Source organism: Vicugna pacos, chromosome 6 (assembly GCF_048564905.1).
Source record: "Vicugna pacos chromosome 6, VicPac4, whole genome shotgun sequence".
In the NCBI taxonomy this organism is placed as follows: Eukaryota; Metazoa; Chordata; class Mammalia; order Artiodactyla; family Camelidae; genus Vicugna; species Vicugna pacos.
In genome coordinates, this window is record NC_132992.1 from 21,243,293 (window position 1) to 21,268,438 (window position 25,146).

Below are 25,146 nucleotides of genomic sequence, written 5' to 3' on the forward strand. Positions count from 1 at the left end.
AGGAATTATTCCACAGTGCAGTTGAAGCTCTAAGACTTTCATTTTACTACTGTCAGGATCTAGGAAATTTTTTTGAAAATTTTATATGTATATAATACCCGTAAGCCATTGTTTGTCCCAAGACTTAGTGTCTTAACTTTGGATCTGTGGATGGATTTCAGGGTAAAGTCTATGAACACCAGGAATTATATATAAAGATTAGTGGAAATACCCATGTGTATATTTTTCTGGGAAGATAGTCTATGACTTTCACTAGAGTTGCAAAGGGGTCAGTGACCTCTAGAAAGGTTAATTAAGAACTGCCATTTAGATATTCCTTGGCAGCCTTCCATCTTTGGGTAAATTTTCATTACTATCATTCTGATTCACAAAGCTTTTCTACATTCTCCTGCTTACTTGTCTGTTGGGCAGTAAACAATGATTACGTCTGTCCGAGAAATACGCTTTAAAGAAATAATTCTTAGCAAAAGATGTGTATCAGTTTAACTGGGAGTGTTTCAACATCCCGCACTTTTACCCTAAATCTACAGAATTAGAATCTCTAGAGAGCGAACCTGGAAATACTTTTTTTTTTTTAATTTCCCATAATTTTGATATGTAACCCTAATTATGAACCACTGGTACAAAGTGTTCATATGCTTCTAAAGTAGGAATGAGGGGCCATGGGAATTTGGAATTGGCATGGGGGTATATTTATGAAAGAACTGGATGAAGTGGCCCTCAGTACTCTCTCCTGAAGTCTTAGGTGTCCCTTAGTGCTACTCCTGTAGTGTCCATTAGGCCAGAGCAACAGTTCCTGAGCTCAGGCTAACTTAGGAATCTGTGCATAACTTAGAAAGAATTCAGACCCTCTTTCCCCAAGACATGGATAATATGAGCCATCTGTTCTGGCATTTGAACTACATACATAAAGTAGAGTCTACTCTTCCAGCTTATCTGACTTGGTCTCCTGACTTTGCTTTACAGACAGCAGTGGCCCTTCCAGCACTGTGTCCAGTGCTGGTCCTTCTTCCCCTACTGCAGTGGATGGTAATTGTCGTTTTGGCTTCAGTGATCACCCCTCCCTAAATTCACATGTGACTGAAGAACATCAAGGCTTTGGGCTGCTCCAGGAGGCCCCTGGGAATGGACCACAAGAGCTCCCCATAGAAGGAGAGCAAGAGCTTTTTGAACGAAACCAGTCCCCACAGGAACCACCTGTGGAAACCAGCCAGCCATGCCAGGAGGTTGCTGAGGTCAGCCAGCCATGCCAGCAGGTCCCTGACATCAGTCAACTATGCCAGGACATCCCTGAAGAGGTCATCCGACCATGCCAGGAGGTCCCTGACATCAGTCAACTATGCCAGAAAGCCAGCCAGCTGTGCCAGAAAGTTTCTGAGGAAGCTTTTGAGCTTTGCCAGGAGAGCCCTGAGAAGGTCAACCAGCCTAGCCAGGGGATCCCTGTAGAGGTTGGCAGGCTGGTCCATGAATTCCCTGTAGGGGTTGGTGGCCTGGCCCAGGAAATCCTTGTGGAAGTTGGAAAGCCAGCTCAAGATATCCCTGAGGAGCTCAGCCATCCGTGCCAGGAATTTTCTGTGGAGGTTGGCAGGCTGGCCCAAGAGGCTTCTGCAATCAATCTGTTGTCTCAGGACATCTCTGAGGATGATAAACTATCTCAAGAGTTCCCTGGGGAGGGTGATCTACAGGTTCCAGAGGTCCCAGAGGAGGTGAATCAGCAGTTCTGTGTGGTCCCTGAGTTGACTGACCAGCTGCCTGGAGAGGATGTTTCCCAAGTCTGTTATCCATCCGGCAGTTCGAATCCTCAGAGCCAGTCTTTAGCCCATGACCAGAACTCATCCCTTCCACCAGCAACATGTGATTAATCATTTTTCATTAGTGGTATCACACTATACCAGCCATTTGAGCTAGCAGCTTTTTCTGTTGGCTAACTCACCTGCCAGCATTAAAGCCTTGGATCTCACCAGAGGTGTCTGAGGAAGCAGTCCTCTTGGCACGAAGCATACCTGTGCCAGAACTGGGCTTGGGGAGGAGCCAGTTTAATGTTTAAAGCAGCCATTGACTCCTCACCCAGCCACTAGACTTGAATATGGTTTCCTTCAAGGAGTAGATGGGTCTATCATTACCTAACCTCCTTTGACCATCCCAGGAAAACCCAGGTTGATAAAGGAAATGCCACTTAATTGCTGAAGACACCATCCGAGGGTAGTAAGTACGAAAGGGGACTCCAAGGTCTCCACTCTTCTGGGGTAATAGTCACAATTTTTTAAGATGCCCTTAGACCATATGTACATTCAGAGGGACTCTTGTCTTTGCTAGTATCCTCAGGTGGGCCCAGGATGGCTGTCTGAGAAAAAAAGAAAGTTCTTTTCCCAAACAAACATCCATCATGGTCACTAATCTTTATATTGGGCTTGTGGGTATTTCCATGTCATCCCCAAGTGCCCCCCTCTGCCCTAGTCCTGCTCCTTTGGGCAATAGCTCTAGGGAAAAATAGGTATTAGAGTGCTGACAATTTCAGAGTGACTACTTAAAATGTTCTGGGGGTTCTTGGCCAGTCTGTGAAGCTGGGCCTCCTTTTGTTGTGGGTTATATGGCTCAGAAGATGTTGTAGTAGAGAAAATCATGTTCTATTTTAAGCAATCAGCAGAGATCAATATTGTACAGACATGAGCAAAAAAATATATATATATATATATGTGTGTGTGTATATATATATATATTTCTGTAGTAGTGCCAGGGACAGACTGGCCAAAGACCAAATATTCCAGCATCCCCAAGAGGTTTGTCCTTATATCATAGTGTCTTTAGGCTAGGTGTGATTATGAAGCTTTTCCCAAAGATCTGGGGCGGGAATTGGGGTGGATGTGATGGGTAATGTGGTCTTGGAGTCGGGGGCCGGAACATTATGAGTGCTCAATAAATATGAAATAATGAGAATCATAGTGGTGATGGTGTCCCTATGAATTCAAGAGTGAATACAAGTGTAGGTCAATCATGTCTGTTCGTGACAGCCTAAAGCCATTATAATTGAACAGGAGTGGGCTATAAAAATATGGAGATCAGCCCTGCATCCCAAACTGTCTTAAATGAGTGGTGTTACCAAGAAGAGAGGCTCTGTCCCTGTGAAGCACTGAATTAGGGTACAATGCCTTCTCACCAGATGGTTGGAATCACCCTCTTAATTTTTCACTGTTAGTATAAAAGGCTTATGCTCTCTTTACCCCCTTATCTTTACATTGGGGGTGCCTAGAACACTAAGAGGGCTGGAATATTCCCCCCACCCCGTATCCCCATATATTTACATTCACCCCTTCGCCTCTCCAGACATACCCAGGACTATAAAGGCTTTCACGACAGGGGGAAAAGCCAACATTTTACTTCATGGAAAGCCTGACTGCACAGGTGAAAGGCGTTTACATCCTCAACAGGCTCTGGGTCTCTGAGGGCCCCCAACCCCTCACCTCTTTGGTGTTCTCCTGTGCAAGGTATCTGGTGCTGGTTGAGTCCTCAGCTCCTGACCCCATGGTAGGCATCTCCTTCCCAGGAGACCCCTTGCCTCTCTTCCCTCTCCCAAACCAATGTGTGTCCCCACTCTCAGTTCCTATTCCCTATGCTTGGGCATTCTCACCTAGTTTCAGAAATTGTGCTGGCTCCCCATAACTTTTTCTCCCTTCACCCACCCTATATCCTCTAGCATCCCAGGGTCCTGGAACTGCTTCCGGTCATCAAAGAAAGGCATTGAGATAAATGACAATGCTGGTAGAAGCAGAGAGGTAGAAGCCAGGGCCCAGCAACCAAGCAATGTGTGGGGTCAGAAAAAGCCCAAGCAGCACAACAGCCTCTGTAATGAACTCGATTTATTGTTAGAGTTGGAGGCGGCTCCGTAACAGCAGCTGGGAACTAGAGCAGGGAAGTGGGAGGAGCAGAGCACAGCAGCACGGGAGGGAGGGAGGGCGGGAGCTCGGGAGAACACGGGTGGGCTCGTTCTGGTTTCCACACAGTTGTTTGGCAGAGAAGCCGAGCCCTGCTGAGCGTCTGGGTCTCTCAGTCCGGCAGTAGTCTGGCAGGGCTGCTGATTGGCGTGCTTGGGGTGAGGTCCTCTTCTGGGGTGGTGGTTTCCGCCTGTTTTCTTATCACTCGGTAGGAGTTAGGCCTTAGGCTCAGTTTTGTTTCCTTCTCTCCTTCCTCCCTCTCATTTTCCCCAAGTCCTCTGGCATGGCCTCCACCTCCCAGATCCTCTGTCCAAGAGTTTGGGGCTGGAAAGGCAGCCAGCGTTCCCATCTCAGCTGCAGGGTGGCATAGTGGAATGTTGGGGGAGTCACACATTGCTGGGGTGTCAAATGTTGGGATGTCAGGCAGTGGCTTTGTAACCCATAACACACCAGGCCAGAGCAGATGACCACATGCAGGTAAGCCAAGCAAGTATGAGAAGGGATCAGGGTAGTTGGAATGGGTGGGTGAAAACTTCCTAAGGTTAGAGAGCTTGGAAAAATTCTGGGGTTGAGGCTGGGCTCTCCTTGCCCCTTTGCGCTGCCCAGTAGGCCTGGTTTGGGCACAGCTCTGGGAGGTGAATGGTATGAAGCAGGGGCTGGGAGGATAAGCTCCTTTCTTCTCTCACCAATCTGTTGGTCAAAAGAGCTTCAAGTTTTGGATTGAGACATTCAGATACAGAGGGAAGCAGTGGGACAGTGTAGCAGCGATGCATCCTGCTGGAACCCAGACTCTGGTGGGTAAGGGGAGGGGAGATGGAGGAAAGGATGCAGCTCTGGGCACCTCACTGACAGCATCCTGCCCCCAGGTCACATAAATTACTATTGTAAATCCTTCCTTGGGATGCTAAATAAATAGATTAAGATTAAGAGGCCCCTGGGGTTGGGATATGCTCTCCCTCCATGAGGGAGGAGGTTGCTCTCTTAGACCCAGCCTCACTCCCCGCCCTATATCAGCATTAGACAGTGCTAAAGTCACTCCAGGGTTCTCAGGCATCGGATAACCTCGTATCCTAATTTTGCACCCTCCCCCTATCCTATCCCTGTTACCTTTGGTTTTGAGCCTCCTTTCAGGCATGGGTGAGGGGGGGAGGGACAACCCCTCCCATTTAGCCTAAGTTTCCACTAGACATCCTGTCCCCAGCACCCCTACCCCAGCTCCCATGTCCCTCAACCCCAAAGGACTCAGCAGTAGCCATTCTCTAAGGGAGCTGGGGGAGCAGATCCTTGGGGAAGAGTGATTCTTTCAGAACTCAATCTTGCAGGCTGGGAAGGATTCATCCTGCATGACCACGGTGCTGCTGCTAGCCAGGACCAGAACGTTCAATTGTTGCTGCTGCTCATGTGTTTGCTGGTACCACTCACGAGTCACCTCCGTGTCATGAGTAGGGATCAGGGTCACCTATGAGGGAGACAAGACATGCCTGATGTGAGAACTGAAGGGAAGGTAAGTCGTGGGATGGTCCAGGGAGTAGCCCCGCTGCCCACAGAAAGGACTCGGTCCTCTTATGAACAGAGACTGCATTCCACTAGTGCCTCTGAGTAAACTTTGACCAGACTACCTCCTTGGTGTTCCTCGCCGCTCACCTGAAGATTCTCCCCCCACTGGGCCTTGCCCTCCAGCAGGGCATCCAGCACAGCCCGGCTTGGCTCGCCGTTGGTAGGGTCATTCCCACTGACCACATAGTAGGAGGCACGCACTCTTCGGAAGAAGTCAAGATCAGCAGTCTTGCCACTGCAGTGATTTGGGATGTAGGCGAGATCCACGTATATAGGGAGGCCAGAGCCACCCTTGGAACCCAAGGCCGCTGTATAGACAAGACAGGACTCATTGTAGAGGGAAAGTAGAACTCTTTGGACAAACTTCTTCTTCCCTCCCTTCCTCACTCCCACTCCTGGAGTCCTTGACCTGCCACACTAACCCCAAACCACAGTCTCTCCCGCTTTCCATGTTATACTTACTCGGTCCTGCCTTGAGTCCGTTGACTAGGCCTTTGGACATGGGGCTGTGTCCATCCTTTTCCTCTGCTGGGGTGACCTGGCTTGGAGTGCTGCGTGGTCGGGGTGGCACCCGGGATGCTCGATCTGCAGGCCCTTTACCAGGGGTGGGTGAGCGTTTTCCCCGAAGATCCAGACGCCGGGCAGGAGATGCTGGCTTGGCCCTGCCGGGGGCCCTGCGGCCTAGTCTCCCCTGTGCCTTCTCTTTCTCCCGTAGCCTCTCTACCCTTCCAGACTCTGAGCTGAGCACCTCGGGGTCAACCATGCACACATCAGGGCGGGGAGGGGATGGGCGGGGATCTGGCTGGGGGATAGGGGGTGGGTCATGGCCAGGCCTAGGATGGTGAGTTCCACTGACCCCACCAGCTTTGTCCACGGGGAGGAAGTCTCCGTCTTCATCTGAGTCTAGGGCTGCCTCAGCTGTGATGGATGGACACTCCTCAGTCTCTGGTGGAACGTCAGAATCTGACTGTGAGGAGCCGGAGTCGCTGGCTGACGTTGGCGGTGTCTCATCTGCCACGGGGCATGGGCCCCCTGTGGCCCCTGGGGGCCCAGCCCGGCGCCGCCCCCCTCTCCCTACCAGCCGAGCTCCCTCGGTTGAGAGGTCACTGTCATCTGTGGCTTGAGGCAGAGGTGGGTTCAGGAAGGAAGGGGAAAGCTCCCCATGATGCGGCCGGGGCTCGGTAGCACATCCCTGGGGCCCAGCCTCAATCTCAGGGGAGACACTTCTAGGTTGGCCTCCAGCGGCCCCTCCAGGGCACAGTGGCTGCTCAGGGGACAGCAGGGTATCAGGCCTGGAGCTCCTCTCAGCTCCCTCAGGCCAGGCCCCCCGTTCCCAGGTGGGGCAGGCCTCAGCCTCTTCTTTCTCAGCCTTGGTTGGGGCAGGGCCTGGGGGCCTGGAGCTGGTTTCAGTTGGGCCATTGGTGGCACAGTCCCCGGAGGGACCCTGCAAGGGGCTTGGCTTCTTGGTGGCAGCCCCTGAGCACTCTAGGCGGCAGGGCAGAGTGCCATCATCCATGTCTCCAGGCAGGCTGGGAGCCGGAGCTGGGGCCAAGTCCAGTGAAGCTGGAGGTGCTGGGCTCAGAGGAGTGAGGTCCCAGAGGCTGTGGGCAGCTGGCTCCATTCCTGGGACCAGTGCTGCAGACCCTTGTTCTGCAGCCTCCAGGCCGGGAGGGAAGCGCTCAGCCACACTGGAAATCACAGGTGTAGTGGCCTCAGAGGAGGAGCCTTCAGACAGGGCTGGCGAGGCAGGTCGTGGCAGACTGGAGAGGAGAGGGGCCCCAGGAGAGCTGGGCGATGGCAGCTGAGGCAGCGAGGAGTCCAGGCTGGGGGCCTTGGTTACTTCTAGGTACTCATCGTGCCGGGCTCTGGTGGGGGGCCCTGGGGCCAGAGCCAAAGCTCGGTCCCCAGAGAAGGCAAGGGACCCACAAGGTGCCGAGCGGGGTTCAGCTGGAGAGGGCAGCTGTGGAGGGGCGGGCTGCAATGAGGAGAAGCCAAAGGCTGAAGCAGGGAAGTCCAGGCTGGGTCGGGCAGGGCCCAGGTGTGCATCTGAGGAAGGGCTAGTATGTCCCTCACTTTCAGGCCACAATGTGGAGGGCCCTGCAGGGGTAGGGTGAGGGGGGCTTGGGGACTGGGCCTCTTTCTCTGGCTGCTCCCGAGCCCCCTTCTCCAGCTCCGAGTCACTAGTGCTGTCATCCCAGTGACCCCGGCCTGATTCCTTGGGGGATGGGGTTCTCCTATCCGGGCTACAGCTCAGGTTGTTACCATTAGGAGGGGGGCTTGGGCCTTTGGTCCAGGAGATAGGAGCACGAGGGGGCACTGCAGGTGGGGTGAGGCTGGGCTCCACACTTGGACCTGGTTCAGGTTCTTGCCTTGGGGGTATGGCGGGTCCCGCCAGAGCTGCATAGCTGAAGGTTGGAGTGTCAAACTGGAGGCGATGGGGTGAGACAGGAGATGAAAGCTCCTTCTCTGCAGATGTGTTTCGGCCGGCAGCCTCCTCCTTGGCTGAGACGCGTGGGGGCCAATCCCCAGCTGCTCCAAGCGGAGGCTCCCTAGTGGGGCACGCAGGGCCCAGCCCAGTGAGCATCATCTGCTCATAGATGTCTGCGTATTGAAAGCTTCTCTCGTCAGGATAGGGCGTGGGCTCTCTCTGCTCTGGCTCAGTCTGTTCTGGCTGCTTGGTGGCATGACTTTCGCTGGCCTCTGGAACCTTTGAGCTGCGGGGGCTGGTGTCGCGGGGGCTGCTGTCGGGAGCCCCAACCCCACCTTCTTCTTCCCTTTCCCCTTCAGCCTTGCGGTAGTCTTTCCCTAGCGGGGAGTATGGCCCGCCTTCCAACTCAGCTGCCCCCTCCTGCACTGCAGCCACCACACTGTCATACTCAGCTGTGCCCCAAGAGAAGGGCGCAGGAGTGTGAGGCTCTGGGGCAGGCGTTGGAGGAGCTGGGGCTGGGGAGGTGGGTGCAGGGGGCAGGGGTCTGTCCTTGGGCACCCAGGGTGGGATGTCAGCCAGCCATGAGGGGGTGGTGGGCTCATTCCTCATGGGTGGCATGGGCTTAGGCTCTGGGATAGGGCTCTCTTGTCCTGGGGCTGGTGGGACCCTCTGTCCAACCATCTCAGGTGGGGAGGCTGGAGGAGAGATGATCTCAAAAGGGGAGCGAGTCAGCTTGTCCTCTTCCTCTGGGGGCAGCCCAACTGGTGACTCAGCAAGCCAGCGCTCCACCTCCAGCCCCTTCTGTGGTGAAGTCTCCTGGAAGCCCTTGAAGTCTGAGGCCCAGGGGCTCTGGGGCGTATGCTCCAAGGGGGGCACTTCTTGCTCATCATCTGGCCCCTCATCGAGGAAAGTGCTCTCCCGCTCTTCTGTGTACCGTGACCGGGCTCCCTGGCCACCCAGCTCATGGGGGAACCAGACCTTCCGCTCACAGCTCAGCTCCCTCCAGTATGTGTCCTGCTCTAGGACCGCATCCTCTCTGCCCCTCCAGTACCTGTCCTCCTGCTCGGGAGATGTGTCCTCCCATGTCCGGGCAGGCTCTTTCTGTTCTCCAGTGGGCTCCCCTCTGGATGGAGATGTTTCTCGCCACTCCTGGACCACACTCTGCTCCTTCCAGTACTTCTCTTCTTGCTCGCTGGCCTCGTCCTGCCGCACTGGGCTCTCTTCCAGCCCCAGAGCTTTGGTCTTCTCCAGCAGAGCTTCTTCCTTCTGTTCGACAGCCCTGACTTTTTCTGGAGATTTTTCCTCTAGAATCTTCTCTTTCAGTGTCACAGGCTTATCCTCCTGCACGGGACTCTCCTGCTCCTGAGTTTTGTCCTTCTCTTCCAGAGCCTTATCTTTCTGTTCAGCAGCCTTAATGTTTTGCTCCGGGGCTTCATCCTTCTGTCCTAGGGCCCAGTATTTTTGTTCTAAGGCCTGATCCTTCTCTTCCAAGGCCTCACCCTTCTCTTCCAAGGCCTCACCCTTCTCTTCCAAGGCCTCACCCTTCTTTTCCAAGGCCTCACCCTTCTTTTCCAAGACCTCATCCTTCTTTTCCAAGGCCTCATCCTTCTGTTCTGGGGCCTTGTGCTGCTCAGGGGCTTCATCTGTCTGTTCTAAGGCCTTGCCCTTCAGTTCATGGACTTTGTCCTCTGGAGCCTTGTCTTTATGTTCAAAGCCTCTGACTTTTTGTTCTAAAGTTTCATCTTTCTCTTCTGGGACCTTGTTCTCCTGTTCCAGAGCCTTATCTTTTGGTTCTAAGTCTCTGTCTTTTGGTTCTAAGTCTCTATCTTTTGGTTCCAGGGCTTTGTCCTTCTGTTCTAGGGCTGTGTCCCTTTGTTCTAAGTCTCTGCCTTTTTGTTCTAAAGCCTTGTCCTGCTGTTCCACAGCCTTGTTTTTTTCTTCCAGAGCCTCATCTTTCCGATCAATGGCTGTATCCTTTTGCTCTATGACAGTATCTTTCTGCTCCAGAGTTTTGTCCTTCTGCTCTAGGACTTTATCCATTAGCTCAGGTCCCTTCTCCTTCTGCTCTGGGGTTCTGTCTTTCAATTCTGGAACTTTACCTTCACACTCCATGGCGATATCCTCCATGGCAGGGCTTGGCAAAGACTCAGGACTCTTGGTTAGGGAGCTCTCGGGTGTCAGAATGTGTTCTGCAGGGCTTGTGCTCGCTCCGGGTGAGTGCTCCCCATCTCCTAACAGGGGAGAGGGAGAGAAGGACCTGGCAGGTAATTTTCTATCAGGGCTCTCATCTGTGATGTCTGCCTGTGCAGAGTACCCAGTGGTCCCATCTGTGGGAGGCAATACTGTGGCTGCACAGGGTTCTGGAATAGACACAGGGGCTAGGTGGTGAGAGGCGTCCTCAGCCTGCATCAGAGGCCCTTTTTCTTCCCTTCCAAGGCATGGTTCCCCGAACTGGAGGGTGCCAAGGCTTTCTGGAGACAGCTGCTTAGAAGAGATATCCAGAGAGGTCTCCTTGCTGGGACTCTCTTCTGAGAGAGAAAGTGACCGGGTGTCTTCTGGAGATAACTGCGGCCAAATGTCTTTGTGTAGGTGCTGCTCCGTCAGGCCATGGGGAGACCTGGGGGTGGCTTCTTGGTTGGCAGTGTCTGTGGAGACCACGCTGAGGACAGAGAAGGACTCTGCCTCTTCAGGGGAGAGGCCTTGGTCAGGAAACTGGAGCACCTCATCTTTCTGAGGCTCACCAGGTTCTTTGAGTGGTGTTCTTAAGTCTCCAGGAAGGGCTTCTGTTTCCAGAACTGGGCCTATGGGCCCTCCTGCCTCCACAGTCTCAAAGACTATTGCTTTGTCCTGTTCTGGCAGCAGTTGGATGGTGTAGCCTGCAGGTCCCCCAGCAATGCCGATGGGTGATTCCTGGGCCTGGGGGCTCCTGGGAGGAGGCATCTTTCCTTCCTCCTCTAGTCTGCCCTCTTCAGGTCCTGGCTTGACTGTCTCCTCTGCAGTATCTTCCTTACCCACTCCTGGTGTACGCTTAGTATCTCCCCAGGAGTCTGCTTCCTGAAAGTCCTGGGGCTCAGATTTTTCTTCCACTGGGGACTGATGAAAAGGTGTGTGGGTGGCACTGGGTGGGCCAGATGGTGGAGGAGAGGCCATCTTCACTGTGCTGTCGTCTGGGCTGAGGCAGCGCTCCTCCGCTTCTCCAAGGGCTGCTTCCCCTGGATGTAGGGTGTGCCCAGGGGCAGCGAACATCGGGGCTCCATATTGACTGTGAAGTTTCTCAGACGTCTGTACCTTTGTGATCTCCTCTTCCGCTTCCACGGCTCTCTCTCCAGGCAAGCCTCTTCCTACAAGCTCTCCTCTCTTCTCTGTCTCTCCAGTCACAGAGAAATCCTCATAGGGTGGTGATTTGAAACCCTTGTCTTCTTCCAGTGAGGAAGTGGGTGAGATGGTACCAGCTGATGGCACGTAGTCCAAGCCCTGAGTGGCTTCAGTGCGGGATGAGGGGATGCTCGTGACCGTGTCAAGCAGTAGGGAGCTCTTGCCTGTCTCCTCTGTCTGGGGAGCTGTGAGTGAAGCCACGGACTGGTCCTCAGCCACGGATGTGGCAAAGGAAGAAAGCTTGTCACACTCGGTGATTGAGGTGGCTGAGGACACGTGCTCCTCTTCAGCCAAAGGGGCGGCCACCATGTTAGGGGGGTAGGTGAGTTCAGTCTCTGGCGCTCCATAGCCTTTGCTGGAGGTGACAGGAACAGCACTGTCTGCAGGCTGGCTAGCCTCAAAGGGGCCAGGACCTTCAGGCCCAGGGAGGTCATATGTACCTGTAGGGAATCTAGGCGGAGCTGGGCGCTCCTCCGGCTCATCATGGATTTCCTCATCTGAGATGGTCTGCTCAGTCTCTGAGTAGCCAGGGATTGTCTCGTCCTGGATGTAAGAGACGTGCTCAGCGGCTCCTGCAGGGGTGGCCAGGCTGCTTAGAAATGATGAGGTCTCCTTCTCAGGGGCTTTGCCTTGGGGTCCCAGTTCCCGGCCCCCGAGAGCCTCCCTGCCCCTTGGAGTTACCTTCAAGGCTTCTTGCATATGTTTTTCGTAAAAACCCTCAGCCTTTGTCTCTTCCTCTTCCTCCTCATCTGAAGGGTGCACCTCCTCCATTTCTTCTAACTCAGCCTTCTCTATCACATCCTCCTTTACCTCAGGTTCACTTTCCTCTCTGGCTTCTGTTCTCTCAGGGAGCCCCTCTGCTTCCTTTGGCTTCTTTTCCTCCCAGGTATCTTTCTCTTCCTCTGTTTCAGCCCCCGAGTCTGGACCTCTGTCCTTGCTGCCTTGTTCCTCAGGGATGTCTGGGACAACCTCTTTCTCCTTCATCACAGGCTCTTCTGGTTCCAGCGCTGGGATGGAGGATGGTATCCCTTGGGCAGCTGTGCTTGGGAGTCCCTCCTCTGCAGTGTCTGGGGGGAGTGGTTTCTCGCCGAGTCCCACGTCCCTTTGTTCAGCCAGCAGCCCCTTCTCCTCACGCTTCAACTCCTCAAAGTCCTGTGTGAGGTCCTCTGGTGACGACAGGGCCAGCTCCCTGTGTCCACTGACTGTCGGGAGTGGTGCAGCCCCCTTCTGGGCTGGGGGGGTCCGGGGCTCAGAGGATGGCTCCTTCTCCCCACGGGCAGCCCGGCTCTTGTCCACCTTGACTCTGCCGGGGGCCTTGGCTTTGTAGAGGGTCTTCCGCACCTCAGGGGTAAAGGGCTTCAGGTCTGGCTTGGAAATCTTTTTGATCTCAGGTTTGGTATCTTTCCTCTTCTCCTCCTTCTTGGCATCCTTCTTCTCCTCCTTCCTTCCTTCATCCTTCTTGATCTCCTTCCTCTCCTTTTTGATCTCTTTTTTCTCTTTGTCTTTCTTCTCTTCCAGCTTTGATACCTTCTCTTTCAGGTGCTTCTTCCCCACCTTGTCTTTGATCAGCTTTCGTTTCTCTGCCTTCAGTGCCTCACTCGACTCTGTCCTCACCCTCTCAGGCTTGGCAGGCTTCTCCGGGGGCTTCTCAGATGACTCTTTCACCTTTTTCTCTGTCTTGGCTAACTCCTTGGCCAATTCTGAGCGGGCCTCTTTGGCTCCCTCCTCGGCCACCTCCTCCCGTTTGGCCAGCTTGCTCACGGCTGTCTTGGCTGTGGCCTTGAGGCTCTCCTTGCTATCCGCCCGCTGTTTGATTTTGCTGGGTTTGAGGTTGGCAGGCACAGCCCCAGTGGCCAGGTCCTTCTGCGTGGCCACAGGGTAGCGCAGGAAGTCCAGGTGTCGGAGCTTTTCCAGGCCCTCCAAGATCTTGTTCTGGGGAGCGTTCCCTGGAAAAAGCACACGCACGATCTTCTCGGTGGGGTTGGCTGGTAGCCAGACCACCAGAGCAGTGATAGAGGTCAGGTAGGGCACCGAGATCTCAGCCTCCTTCCCGTTAGCCAGCACGATGCCTGTCTTAGCTTTGCTGTTGCCTGCCCACTTCTGCATGAGGAACTGCATCTCCTTGCTGTCCTTGACAGGGTTGAGGACATACATGTCCAGCCGGCCCACACCCATCTTGTGGAAGAGAGTCAGTGGCTCGATGGTGTTGCTGACCACACGGTACAGAGGCTCGGCCTGGATGCCCAGGCGGTTTAGGTGCTGCAGAGTGAGGCAGGCCTCCTCAATGCTGCGCTTGGCCTTCCGCGAGGCATCAGGCAGCCGCAGCTTATCAGGCACGTTGAAGAAGACGACTCCCAGCTCGGGGGAGATGAGGTTCTTCACCCAGTCGCTGTAGCTGCTAGAGCCCTGGGACTGCTCCTCCTCCAGCTCTGCCACTTTGCGCTGCAGGAGTCCGTTGATGCCTGGCAGGTTGTCTGCCCCGATGTGTGTGAGCAGCACTGAGTCGATGCGGTCCAGGTGCCGCACCAGCTTCCAGAAGCAGGATTTGCGATCAGAGCCACCATCCACCAAGATGTTGAAACCGTTAACGGCGAAGAGGGCAGAATCCCCGCGGCCACCAGGGAAGATGTAGCAGCAAGGCTTGGAGAGCTTGAGGAAGCCTCCCGAGGTGGGGGGCTCCAGCAGGTCAAAGGGGGATGGCACATCTACGGTCTCAGAGACGTACTCGGAGAACTCAGCCACGCCATCCATGGTGGGCAGCGTGGGCTCGGGGTTTAGCCGGAGGTGCAGGGTCTCTTGGGAACTGGTTAGTCCCAGGTGGCTCCAATCACCTTCCCCTAAGCAGGACACGGTGAGGAAGGCCTTGGTCCCAGGGTCTCTATTGCTGAGTAACTGGGCAATCTAAAGGAATGGGAGATAGACCAGGTCATTGGGGTTGTCTCCACCTGACTCAGATTCAACCAGCTAATCTCCATCTCTCTCCGAGGTGATCTCCTACCACTCTGCCAGTCCCCCCAGTGGTCATGCAACAGGAGATTTTCTCTTCCTTGGATCCCTCCCCAGAGCTCTAGTCCTTACCTCTGGGTTGTGAAGGACCTGGGCAAAGTTTTGATAGGAGTAGGTGCCACTCTGGAGGATGAGGTCGCCCCCAGGCTCTAAACTTTGCCCACTCAAGATCAGGAGTTTGTGAACTGATGGGCTGCTAAGGAGGTGGTGAACCTAGAGTGGAAGGAGAGGAGTGTCACAGATGGAGGAAGCCCCTGCAGGGAAGGGCACTGAATGTTCCTGGTCCCCCTTGGTATTGCCAGGACACGCTCCCCACTGGGAGCCCCATGCCACCTCCGGAGTGCGGCTGGGACTGTGAGGCAGCTTAGATGGCAGAGAGAGGATGGTTGAAAGCCAAGTCCAGGAATTCTTGGCCTTACAGCAGTCACACTGGCAAGGGTGGGTTATGGCACTTTCCGCAGGCCCTTGTGGCAAGGCTCAGGCCCTGGCCTTACCTCAGAGCTGATGCTGTCGGCACTGGGGTTTACCAGGATGATGGTCTCTAGGATTTCACTCTGGTGGCAGAGGGTCCTCTGGCCTGAGGGAGAGATGCAGGAATTTGTATTGAAGAAAGTAGGCAGAGACCAAAATGGAGAGGCATTGTGTAGGGCAGGAAAGGAAAGAATTCACTATCAGAACATGGGGCTTAGGGGAAAGAGAAGCCTGGCTAGGCTTAGGTCCTGTCACTTTGGTTACCACTGAGTAAGGTCTAGAGGCTGGCTCCTGCACTCCTTCCCTTCCAGGGTTTCCTCCTCCCCTCTCCTACACTGGCTGTCTTCTCCCTCCCTTCATCTGCTCCCTTCACCCCGCTGCCTGGAACTCCCGCCTCAGACCGCCCTGTTGACAAGAACCTTTTGTCCCTCTCGAGCACTGAGCTCCTGGTGCTGCCTGGGGATGGGGGCCTCAGCTCGAGGGAGGGCTCCTGGAATGACAATCCTCACTCAGCTCTCTCCTCACTAGCTTGCCTCTGCCTTGGGCTTTCTAGTCAGAGTGCCTGGAAATAAGGAGATGGATGCTTCTGTGCAGTGTCGACAGACTCCTCGTCTTCCTTCCAAACCCCCATCAGGAGTCTTTTGGAATAGGACTTCTGGAATAGAGAAGTCTGTGCTGTCTAAACACTTGGGAGCTACAATGCCAAGAGGAGAGATAGGACCTCTTGTTCTGTTCTCCAGTTCCTCGGAGGCCGGGGCTGCACTCACAAACATGCACACAATCATCCTGTTCCCACCACCACGGAAGTTTCACAGCTCCCTCTCCCACCTCACCTTCACATCCTTAGGCTCCAGGGAGGCCTGGTTCACTACCCCACAACCCATCCCTTGGGAACAGTTTCTCCTCTCATCCTTGTACCTCTCCTAGGGGCCTTCTGTCACGGAGAGGTTAGGGGTACACAAACAAGAAACAAGGAAGGAAGGAGAGGTTCTGAGTGTTCCCCAGTCTATAGAGAAACATAATACACCCTCAAATCCCCTTTCTACTTCCATTATCCAGACTCACATGAAACACCAAGCAGTGCAGCAAAGAAAGAAAGTGGCAGGTTAGACGGAAGACCCTAAAGGAGGCTGCCATCCCCCGCTCCTGCCCTTACCAGCTGCAGCCCATAGTGGAGTTACCTTACAAACACACAGTTGAACGGACGGTCTGGGGAGTGGGCTGTCTGGAGGATATTGGTGGGAGGACTCATAACCTGTCCCCCAGACCCTCTTCTGTGACCCAGCGCTCTCTCCTCTTTCTGGGGCTCAGACAAGAGGACCCTGGGGCCAGGGCCTTTGTTAAGCAGAAGAGCCATGGTGCCAGGATCAGGCAGATATGGCAGCACTGGGCTGCAGTTGCAGCTGCAGGGGAATGAACTATGGATGGTGTCAGAAGACCAAACCCCACACAGGGCAGGTGGGGCCCAGGAGGGGTTCCCGACTTCTCGTCTCTTAACATGGGAATTGAGGGATGTTTCAAGGTGGGTTCAGAGGATGAGAACCCCCTGGGGCAGGGCTTGGGCAGGTGAGGGATAAAGGATTTCCAGCCCCAGGCTACCTCTATGGAATTTAGACTTAGAAGGGCAATTCCTCTCCCCCCACCCCACCTCCCGCCCCACCACATACTCACAAGGTCACCCGTGGAGCTAGGAGTTTCAGAAAGAGAAAGCTCTGTGGTACAGACTGATGGCTTTCTATCTTCTACTCCCCCTCCCCCAGTATGCCATTCCTCCCAGTCCCCTATTCAGACTGCTCTGATCTCAGTTCTGGTCTTGGTGCAAGATCCCATCCCTCACTCATGGGCTCCCCAGTTGTGGCCGGCAACTACGCGGTTTAGCGATTTATGTCGTGTGCCCCTCCTTTTCAGGCCTGGGAGAAAGCCCTGTTTCTCTCTTCTGCTCCCCCAGCAATTTCACTGAAAGCAATTGACTTATTTTTCCTTTTTCTTCAGAGAAGACTTCTTGGGAGGCAGGGGCACGTCCCTTGTCCAGGGATGGGTTTGGGGGTGGACGGCGAGTGCTGAGGCTGAGCGGTAGGGAAGGCAGGTGCCTCCGCAGTGAGGCGGAGGGGAGGGGGGCCGCCGGGCAGCTGCAGTCTGCCGCAGTGTGTGTGTGTGCGCGTGTGCGTGTGCGCACTGTGCTCGGCTCCAGCCCCGGCTCCGCCCCCACCCCCCACCCCAGCATGACAAGTCATTTTCTTGGCTGCCTCTGCAGGGGGGTGGGGAAGAGTGGGGGGACGCAGAGGGAGAAGAAACTGGCCCCTCTGTTCGGAGCCCCCATCTTGGGAAGAGAAGAAGAGATGAGATGGGGGTGGGTCACGATGGGGTCCTGTGGGGTGGGCAGGACTGGAAATTCGGGCAGCTGCTAGGGAGGGAGTAATCTCAATCTCTGGAGGGAGCCAGAAAGGGGGGCGCTTAGAGTCCAAGTTCAAGCTAATCGCATGGAATGGGGTGTGGGGAGCCCACAGCGAATAGGTTGGCCCATGAAGAGGCGCGTGCCACGTCTTAACGACCCTTTCCTCCCTTCTTTTCCATAGTGTCCCCCACCTTCCCTTACTTGGCGAAAACTCGCAGTCCCGTTCGTCCCCAGCATAGGAGCAGCTGAGCAATCTAGCAGCTGACACCCAGAGACCCTCCCATTAGGTACATTCCCATAACATCCGCCTTTCCCTCGGATTCTTCTGCCCTTGCCAAAGACAGCCCCCAAACTCCACCAGAGCCCCAAGGCTTCTAGACATAGCCAGTGACACCACCCTCTGCTGCTGCCTCTAGGCTGCTGTCTCCCAGTTCAGCCCAGCCTGAGAGGTGGACTCTCACCGTCCCAGCCCCATTGGCCTCGGCCTGGGTCTGGGTCCAGGCTGGCCCCACAGCCAGAAATGGTCATCTTCGCTCTCTGTTTCCCAACCCTTCCCACCCCCGCAGGGCTAGTTCCAGATACCTCAAATCTGGTATCACCTCCCTTCCCGTTACCCCCATCCCGTCTCCCTGTCACAGCATCCCCCACCCCCCATGCTAAGCCCTTGGGTTCGGTTCGGTTCTTACCCTGGGGTGTGGGAGGGAGCCCTCATGGAGGCTGCGGCTCCGGCCTCAGCCGGCAGCTTCAGGGAAAGAGTCTGCCGCACTAGGGGTGGGAGTAGGGGTGGGGGGGGCGCTTGATGGTGAGGGCGGCGCCAGGGCGGGGAAGAGGGGCTGGTCCATGACGAGGCACTGGAGACTTAACCGTTTCTTTGCCTTTGCAATGTCAGTGCTCTGGTACTTCTGCCTGGCCAAGGAGTTGTCTAGCAGCTCCAAGAGCCAGGGTGGTCTCCAATGGCCCATAGAACCCTTCTCCCCCAACCCTGCTTAGTTAAGAAATACTCTTTTAGCATCAGTCAAAAGACCAAAGCCCTGTGCTCCACACTGGGGGATACATGAGGTATGGGCTTCCTGGGCCCTCCCCCTTCTCTCAGAAACCATCTGCTGCCTCTCCCCTCAGACCCAGGGAATGACTTTCAATCCTCGGAGGAGCAGGAGACAAAGAGGCTGGGGGCCTGAAAGCATGGGGTAGGAGTTAGAGGACTACTTGGGACAAGGCTGGGGATAGGAGGGAGTTGTGCTGACCTCTGCCGGCTTCTGAGCCACAGCTTTGGAAACCAGAAGGCACAGAAATAAGTCTCATTTTAGGTTGGAGAGTAGTTTGAAGTAGGCACATGGTGTCTAGCCCATCTAGGGTGGGGCACAGGGACCCTGGGACTGCATACAATTCTGTGCCAATGCAGCACAGTGCAGCAACCACACAGACGCTGACACCTGGAATTCTTGGGTCATTGGGTATGAAGAGGCAGTCTATGAAGATTCAGGGTACTTTCTGCCTTTCAGTGAAATAGTTAAAAGGATGAAGGAAGATCACCAGGGCTGCAGGCCTACAAGATTTTCTTACTATAAGTCAATTATTAAATGTCACATAAAGTACTCTTTGGATTAAAGAAATCTTATAAAGACTTTGCAGGGTGTTGACATCCCTTTTCCTATCTCTGGAACTTTGCCCTGTCTCTTTGATGTCTCTGTTTTATACGATCTTAATCCTTCTAATGTTGGCCCTTTTTCCCTTAGTCTTTACCACTGTCTCAGATTTGGTGACACACGCTCTAGGACTCAAGAGAGGACCTGGAGAGCTCTAGCACTCAGTTTCAACCCGGCAATGCTCATGTTCCCACATAGTCCCTCCCTGCCCTTGTCCCTTCTGTCAACCCTCCCCAATCCTGGCCAACTCCTAAAGCCTTCCTCACATTGACATCCACCCACTCTTACCCCAGTACCAGCCCCACCCTTGCCCCAGGCTGCCAAGAGCTGCTTTTGAAGGTCAGAGAAGCCAAAATAGTCTCTGCTCTCAGCATCTCCATCCCCCCTAAACTGCTGCCAGAGGAGAGGAGGAGCTGAGTCACCAGTGAGGAGAGGGGGAGAGGGAGGACTACAGAGGGGGAGGAATCCTTGCTCAGATCCGGGGATGCAAAGCAGCGGCAACATGGCAACAGCCCCATTTGGACAGAGGAGGCCATCTGCAGAGATACACAACACAAACCAGGCTAAGTTCCGAGCATCACAAAAGGGAAACACCTCCATTCTGCAACTTCATAGTTCTTATTTCCTCCAGCCTCAAGCCTTCTATCTCCTCTCTGCTTTCTAAGGCTCTCTGGAGTATGCTAAGAGGGAAACTTGAGTAGTCATGTGGCTTGAGAATGAAATAACATTTCCCAGCCCAGTGCAGAGCCCACCCCTATTCTCAGCTATTACCCCCAAGGACCACACCCTGGGCAAGGTTCCAACTCACAGTGGAGTTTTCCTTCAGTCCTCACCCTCTGAAACAGCCACCCACCACAACCAAACCTCACCCACTGTGTTCCCTGGCTCTGCTGCAATGAAATGGTGAGATGCCAAAGAAGAGAGAGAGGCCTGAGTTCAGACACAAAGTGAGATCAGAAATTCTAGATCTGAGACCTGACTACCATTTTACCAATCATGCTTTTAAACATGCCACTTAAGCTTGCTGAAAGCTCAATTCCTAAACTATCAAATGAGTATAGTGTTAGTACCATCCTCCAATAATGCCATGAGGAGTGAATATCATAAAAGATGTTAAAAGTGCTTCATTTCTAGAATCCTAAACCTCCAATGCACAAATGCCACTGGAAGTCTGTCCCCCTTTTGTGGAAGACTTGTGAGAGGTCATCTAGGTGATCAGGGAAATTCTAAATCAGAATGTCAGACCAGACCAACTCTAGAGTAACTTAGCTCCCAGGTAAACCCAATCCTGGAGGTGCTACGGGAAGAGACTGAAAATACTCTTCATGTCCCTCCTTTCCTATTTCCGAAAGCAATGCAAACCCCAGTTGTAGGGGCCAACGAGCTGCTGTATTCATTCAGAATAGCTTTCACGTTTGCAGAAGTAATGGAACTAGTCCTTCCTGAGTGCATCAGTGGTAATGCAGAGTCAGATGGAAGGCTTCCAAACTGGTCCTTCAGCCTGTGATTTTTTAGAGTCCTAGAATACCAGTCATGAATTATAAATTATGAAGCCCTCTCCCTTGCTATATGTGCCCTCGAATAGAAGTAGTATTAGAGTGTTATTTAAGCTCAGTTTCCCACTGTTCTGGTTGTTTCTGGGTTTGTTTTAAAATGCTTGGAAGCTCCAGAATTTTTTTTTTTTTTTTTTTTTTTTTTTGCAAAGGGTTAGAAAGGAAGGCTCCTAGTCACCATTGGAGACTACCTGGTGCAAGATTTACCTTGGAAAGCCTTTACTGCCTTTGACCACTAGAAGGAGCTGGGCCACTGACTGTCCATCAAAAGGTCCCCTTCTTTTCTGTGTGTGTGTAGGGGGTAGTGGCTAGGAATGATTGCACTCTCCCTGTCATTATAGGATACATTTTTGTGCCCCTTTTCAGCATTTTGGCCCATGGCTTGAGGAAAGGTGACAGGGATGGTGGCCCAGCCTGTGGGGTAGACAGAAAGGATTAAATCATAAGGTCCTAGCATATCCTCTTGAGCCCATCCCAGCAGCCTGGTTCCCTTTGCCTCTCCTCTAATGGAGGCTGAAGGGAGGGGCAGTGTCTGCAGCTGCTCTGGACTGACTGTTGTTTGTGGGGACAGCTGAAAGAGGAGCCAGCAGGGGTGGGGCTGTGGCTGTCTTGAGCCATGTGGGTTTCTCCAGGAAATTCTCCACTATTCCCCAGGGACATAGATAGGCCACCATGAAATTGTCCAAACCTAAAAAAATTCAGTATTCAAAAGTAAGCCCTGATCTTGGGTATAATGTTCCTAAGCCCCTTGAGGATACCATGGTAAAACACTTGGATTGAAAAGCTCTAGTAGTGGTTTGTATATCAGTGCTTATTTCTGAGAGGTCTCTGAGACTAACTATGCATCTCTCTGTAAGTGTTTTCCCAAGCATCTCCACATCTTGATCTGAAGAATGGTTAAGTATTTTGGTTTAAGTTCTGTTCACTCTTCTATCATTCCAAAAAGTGGCTTACTCTTAAGTCTCTTTGGCCAAAAGGATAAGGTTGGAGAATTCAGTGTGAATTAATAACATCAGCAGATACTCCCCAAATTCAATTCAGTCATCAATTTCATCTGCTGTCATCCCCTTATCCAGGCTAGCACCAAAGCTCCTAGGGTCAATAAAGTGGTTAAACTGTCAATTGTTGATCATTAGCACTAAGGGAGGAAGCCATGACATGAGTAATTCTAAACAGAAGGCAGTCTCAAAACAGTGACTGGTTGGCTTCACAGGAAGCCAGTCACATCAAGCAGAGGCCAACCTCACATTTTTTAAATGCTGCACATATTCCTAGGATAACGGAGCATTAGTCATATTAACCTTGTCTTTTCTCTCCAGGAGCATCTCTAGAGGAGTCAGTGATCAGCGAAATGATCAAAGATGTGGCAGTTAGCAGAAGGAGCAGAAAGAAAAGGCAGGGGGGTGACTATCTATTATACTGGATAATTGAGAGTTATCTGTATAAGATATGAATTCAGCCATTTGGTGGCAGTGACTGTTGAGTTGGGTGGATGTTATATTCCACAAAGACACTGGTGTATAAGTTGGTTTGTCAACATTTACCAATAACATGACCAGATGCCCAGCACTTTTCTAATGGGATGTAGGGTTTTCTGCAGTCTCTCCCCACAGATACTGTCATAGAATAATAGCTCCTAAAATATTTTCTAATTCCTAACCATTTCTCCCACTTAGCAGAATGGGCAACTGCATCCTGTAAACTTTGATATCAGAGCCAAACCTCAAAGTATGATTAGCTCTTGCAGCAGTAAATCCAGGAAACCTTGCTGCCCCTCTGGATTTGATGGTGCTTATCAGCCTTTGGTACAAGTATTCTGCTTTGCTCTGGACATCTGTTGACTGAGTCAAATGAAGAACCAGAAACCCTGAAAGCTGGAGGGTAGCCTGAGGGAAAAAGCTAAGCAAGGATCTTGGAAGGTGAGTGGAGGGTTCAAGGGTCGCTAAAGGGAAGCAAGGAGGCCAGGGGATACAAAAAGGGGATCACAAAAAAGAGTGAATTTTTACATGGGAGATGATTAATCACTTAGGAGAAGTACCTCAATCCCTTAGTGCGCCCGTCAACAACTATCCACAAACCACACTCTTCGCAGGCATAAATTACATTCTCTAGGCTGCCTCCACCATCATACTGTTTGTCTGCCAAGTGTACTCGGTATGCGGGGAAAGCTATGAAGCTTTACAACCTTTCCCTTAGGAATCCCTCCCTGCTCCCCAACCCAAACCTCCCACAAAGCCCGTTCTGCCAGGAGACTGGACCTCCGCTCTTCTGTGATGAGCCCTCACCCAAAGGACTGAGATAAATGACACTAGTCCTAACCTTTGACCTCTGAGGAGAAGTGAGCTAGGTGCCGGGTAATGAAGAGTCTCAATTGTTGGTTCAAGTCAATGGATGACAAGTCAATGTTCCAGGAGAGAATCCCTGTGAGAGAAAACAAAAACAAAGGGCTCTAGATAAGGTCAGAAGGACTGGACTTCTGGGAGCACTTCCAAGCTCACAGAAGAGTTAAAGAGAGGGAGGGGATATGGACAGCTGCCATGATCAACCTCACTGATGTCTTTAAGAAAGGTGGCTAGTGCCTATGTCTGTCTCCCATCCTGTGCCTTTCTTGGGCTTTGCCTGAGTAAGAGGGAGAAGGGCAGTTTAGGCTAAATTTGGTCATTAATGAGTTTGTATATTGGAATTTTCTTGCAGAGTTGCCCAATTATTATAGAAGTGACATCCGAGGGCCCATTCGCAGATACTAGGGGCTGCCTTCTTGGTCCTTACTGCTAAGTAGGAGTCTAGACTCCTCTTCTGTGGCCCCCTCCTTGCCTCTGCTCCTCCGCAGCTTGCTTCCACCCGCAGGTGGCTCCGCAGCACTGCGCCACAGACAGTGGAGAACTGAGGAGCTTGCGGCCACTAAGGTCATTCTCTCAGGTTGGCCACTGGCACTGGGATATTTGAGATTTGTCTGAGGCGTTCAGAAAGCACCCTGTGTCTCTTCAGGAACTCTCAAGAAGAAACTAAGGTAGGGACCTGGACTCTCCAGGGGATGGTGAGGACTTTCAGGATGTCTGGCCCAAGATATTACGGAGAAAGGCGTGTAACCAGAGGGGGCCCCAAAGCACTGCACAGAGCTCCCACCGCCTCAGGGAGACTGCGGAACGCCATGGGGTGTGCAGGAAGGTTGCGGAAGCGAGATGTTGGCAGTTCGGAAGGATAGGGATGCGTGACATAGAAGATGCAGGTGACAGGGGCTGATGATTCAGATTAACAGGGCGCTCAGATCTCAGGAAATGCACACTGGGGATGGAGGATGCAGATGGCAGAGAAGCACGGGATGGAGGATGTCCCGAGCGCAGCCAGGACAGCAGCTCACCTTGTTCAAGGTGGGCCCGCACGGCCCTCAGTTGACTTTCTGTACCGATATCGCCGATCACGATGAGCAAAGAGTGTTTCCTCGGGTCCCAGCTTGCCGCCGCCACCGCGGCTCCGGCCTTGCACAGCGACTCCACGGGGTTCTGATCTAGCTGAGAGCCGGGGCTTGGGAGCCCTTGCCGGGGACTTGTCTCCATGGCAACGCCGCGAGGCCGCCCCGGCCCAGCCTCGGTCTCCATGGAAACTCCGTTGGAGTGCTAGGCCGGCAGCGTCCGCTGCGGGGAGAGTGCGCGCGGTTCTTAAAGGCCGGTAGCAGGAGCCGCTCATTGGCTGCTGCCTGTCAGGGGGGCGGAGCACTGGCGCCGCAGGGGCGGGGCTGGGGTGGCGACGCTCCGGGTCTGCGGCTTCCAGGGCCCCGGGTTGGTGGCTGATTCCCAGCACCCCCCCATCCTTTTCCAGAGGGAGCTCCCACTCCGACTTGAGTAGGGGTGGGGGATCTGAGGGACCGGTTGGAGGAGTGAGCCTATTGCCTCAGCGCCAGAAGAAGCTTCTAGTTAAGGTGTTTCCCGGAAAAGTACTTTCTGACAATTCCGCAGTCTCGCCCAAACTGAGGGGAGCCATCTTGTCCCTCTCTGGCTCCGAGTTTGTAGGGCTGTATCCTTCTGTGTTGGTGTGTCTGTGTTATCATTGTCTGGAGCTTTTTTTTTTTTTTTTTTTTGGTCATCGCCTGCTAGGGTCCTAGATTCCATCCATCCTCGGTTTTCCTATCCTCATTGCCTCAGGCCCTGGGTGTGGGGTGTGCTCTGAAACACTGTGCAGTATCGGAGGGACGGATTGACCTTCCGGCCCTGAGTCCCTGGGGAGTTGTTATTCCGAAGATAGTGAGTGGTTGGCTAGTCTCCATCTCTGCTGCGTGCAATGAGCTCAGACTGCAGCAAGGGGGGTTTGAGTAAAACCCAGGAAAGACCTTCTCAACTACAAGTAATGTGACACAGTGAGTTGGATAACCTTGGGAGGCAATGGTATTACTTCCTCCAGGGAATTCTCAAAACAGAAGGGGCAATATTTGAATGAACGAAGGGCTTGGCCCTTACAAAAGAAAAAAAAAAGAGAATGTGAAAGAGGACTGAGGAGGCTGGCACTGTCTTATGACTGTCTGGAACATCCTTGTAAAAATGGTACCTGCTGTAAGTTTCCCCTCCCCCATTCCTCAGTGTGTCCCCACCACCTAATCCCCACTCCAGCTTCCTTTACCCAGGATACTGAATCATTCTATATATTATGTATCAGATGGAAAGCCTGTCTTTCACCCTAGGGCTCCTGCAGCACTTTTTCGGGTCCCCTTTGCCTTACACTTTCTGGATGGTACAGGGAAGAAAGGAGCACAGTACCTGATTCAGCAAAGCTGCCTCTAAGCCACATT

At 53.2% G+C, this 25,146-nt stretch overlaps 2 protein-coding genes across 14 annotated transcripts in view; one reads left to right on the forward strand and one right to left on the reverse strand.

The window, feature by feature from the left end:
• Positions 1-2,937, forward strand: part of PPIP5K1 (diphosphoinositol pentakisphosphate kinase 1) — a 35,841-nt gene extending 32,904 nt beyond the window's left edge. For 11 of the 12 annotated variants that reach the window (XM_072962577.1, XM_015237203.3, XM_006201782.4 and 8 more), the window contains one exon: positions 967-2,937. In XM_072962577.1, coding sequence (XP_072818678.1) covers positions 967-1,862 — 896 coding nt within the window. In that variant the 3' untranslated portion in view covers positions 1,863-2,937. The remainder of the gene's footprint in view (positions 1-966) is intronic. The other variant, XM_031672860.2, reaches the window with a different exon arrangement.
• Positions 2,938-3,842: 905 nt separating this feature from the next.
• MAP1A (microtubule associated protein 1A) lies at positions 3,843-23,962 on the reverse strand. Of its 2 annotated transcripts, XM_072962578.1 has the most exons (7): positions 23,725-23,962; positions 22,683-22,784; positions 14,793-14,875; positions 14,371-14,511; positions 5,952-14,193; positions 5,577-5,797; positions 3,843-5,391 (listed from the first exon to the last, which is right to left on the reverse strand). In XM_072962578.1, the coding sequence occupies exons 1-7, from the start codon at positions 23,960-23,962 to the stop codon at positions 5,236-5,238; spliced, it is 9,183 nt and encodes a 3,060-aa protein (XP_072818679.1). In that variant the 3' UTR covers positions 3,843-5,235. The 2 variants fall into 2 exon arrangements, with proteins under 2 accessions (XP_072818679.1, XP_072818680.1); XM_072962579.1 differs by lacking the exons at positions 22,683-22,784; positions 23,725-23,962 and adding an exon at positions 17,851-17,932.
• Positions 23,963-25,146: the final 1,184 nt, after the last annotated feature.

Bases quoted from the DNA above. Each gene is read 5' to 3' on its own strand.
- MAP1A (XM_072962578.1), bottom strand. From the start codon at position 23,962: ATGGAGACCGAGGCTGGGCCGGGGCGGCCTCGCGGCGTTGCCATGGAG. The intron at 14,194-14,370 runs GTAAGGACTAGA...CCATTCCTTTAG, and splicing joins AGGTCCTTCACAACCCAGAG to ATTGCCCAGTTACTCAGCAA. The intron at 5,798-5,951 runs GTAAGTATAACA...TTGTCTATACAG, and splicing joins CGGACTCAAGGCAGGACCGA to CGGCCTTGGGTTCCAAGGGT.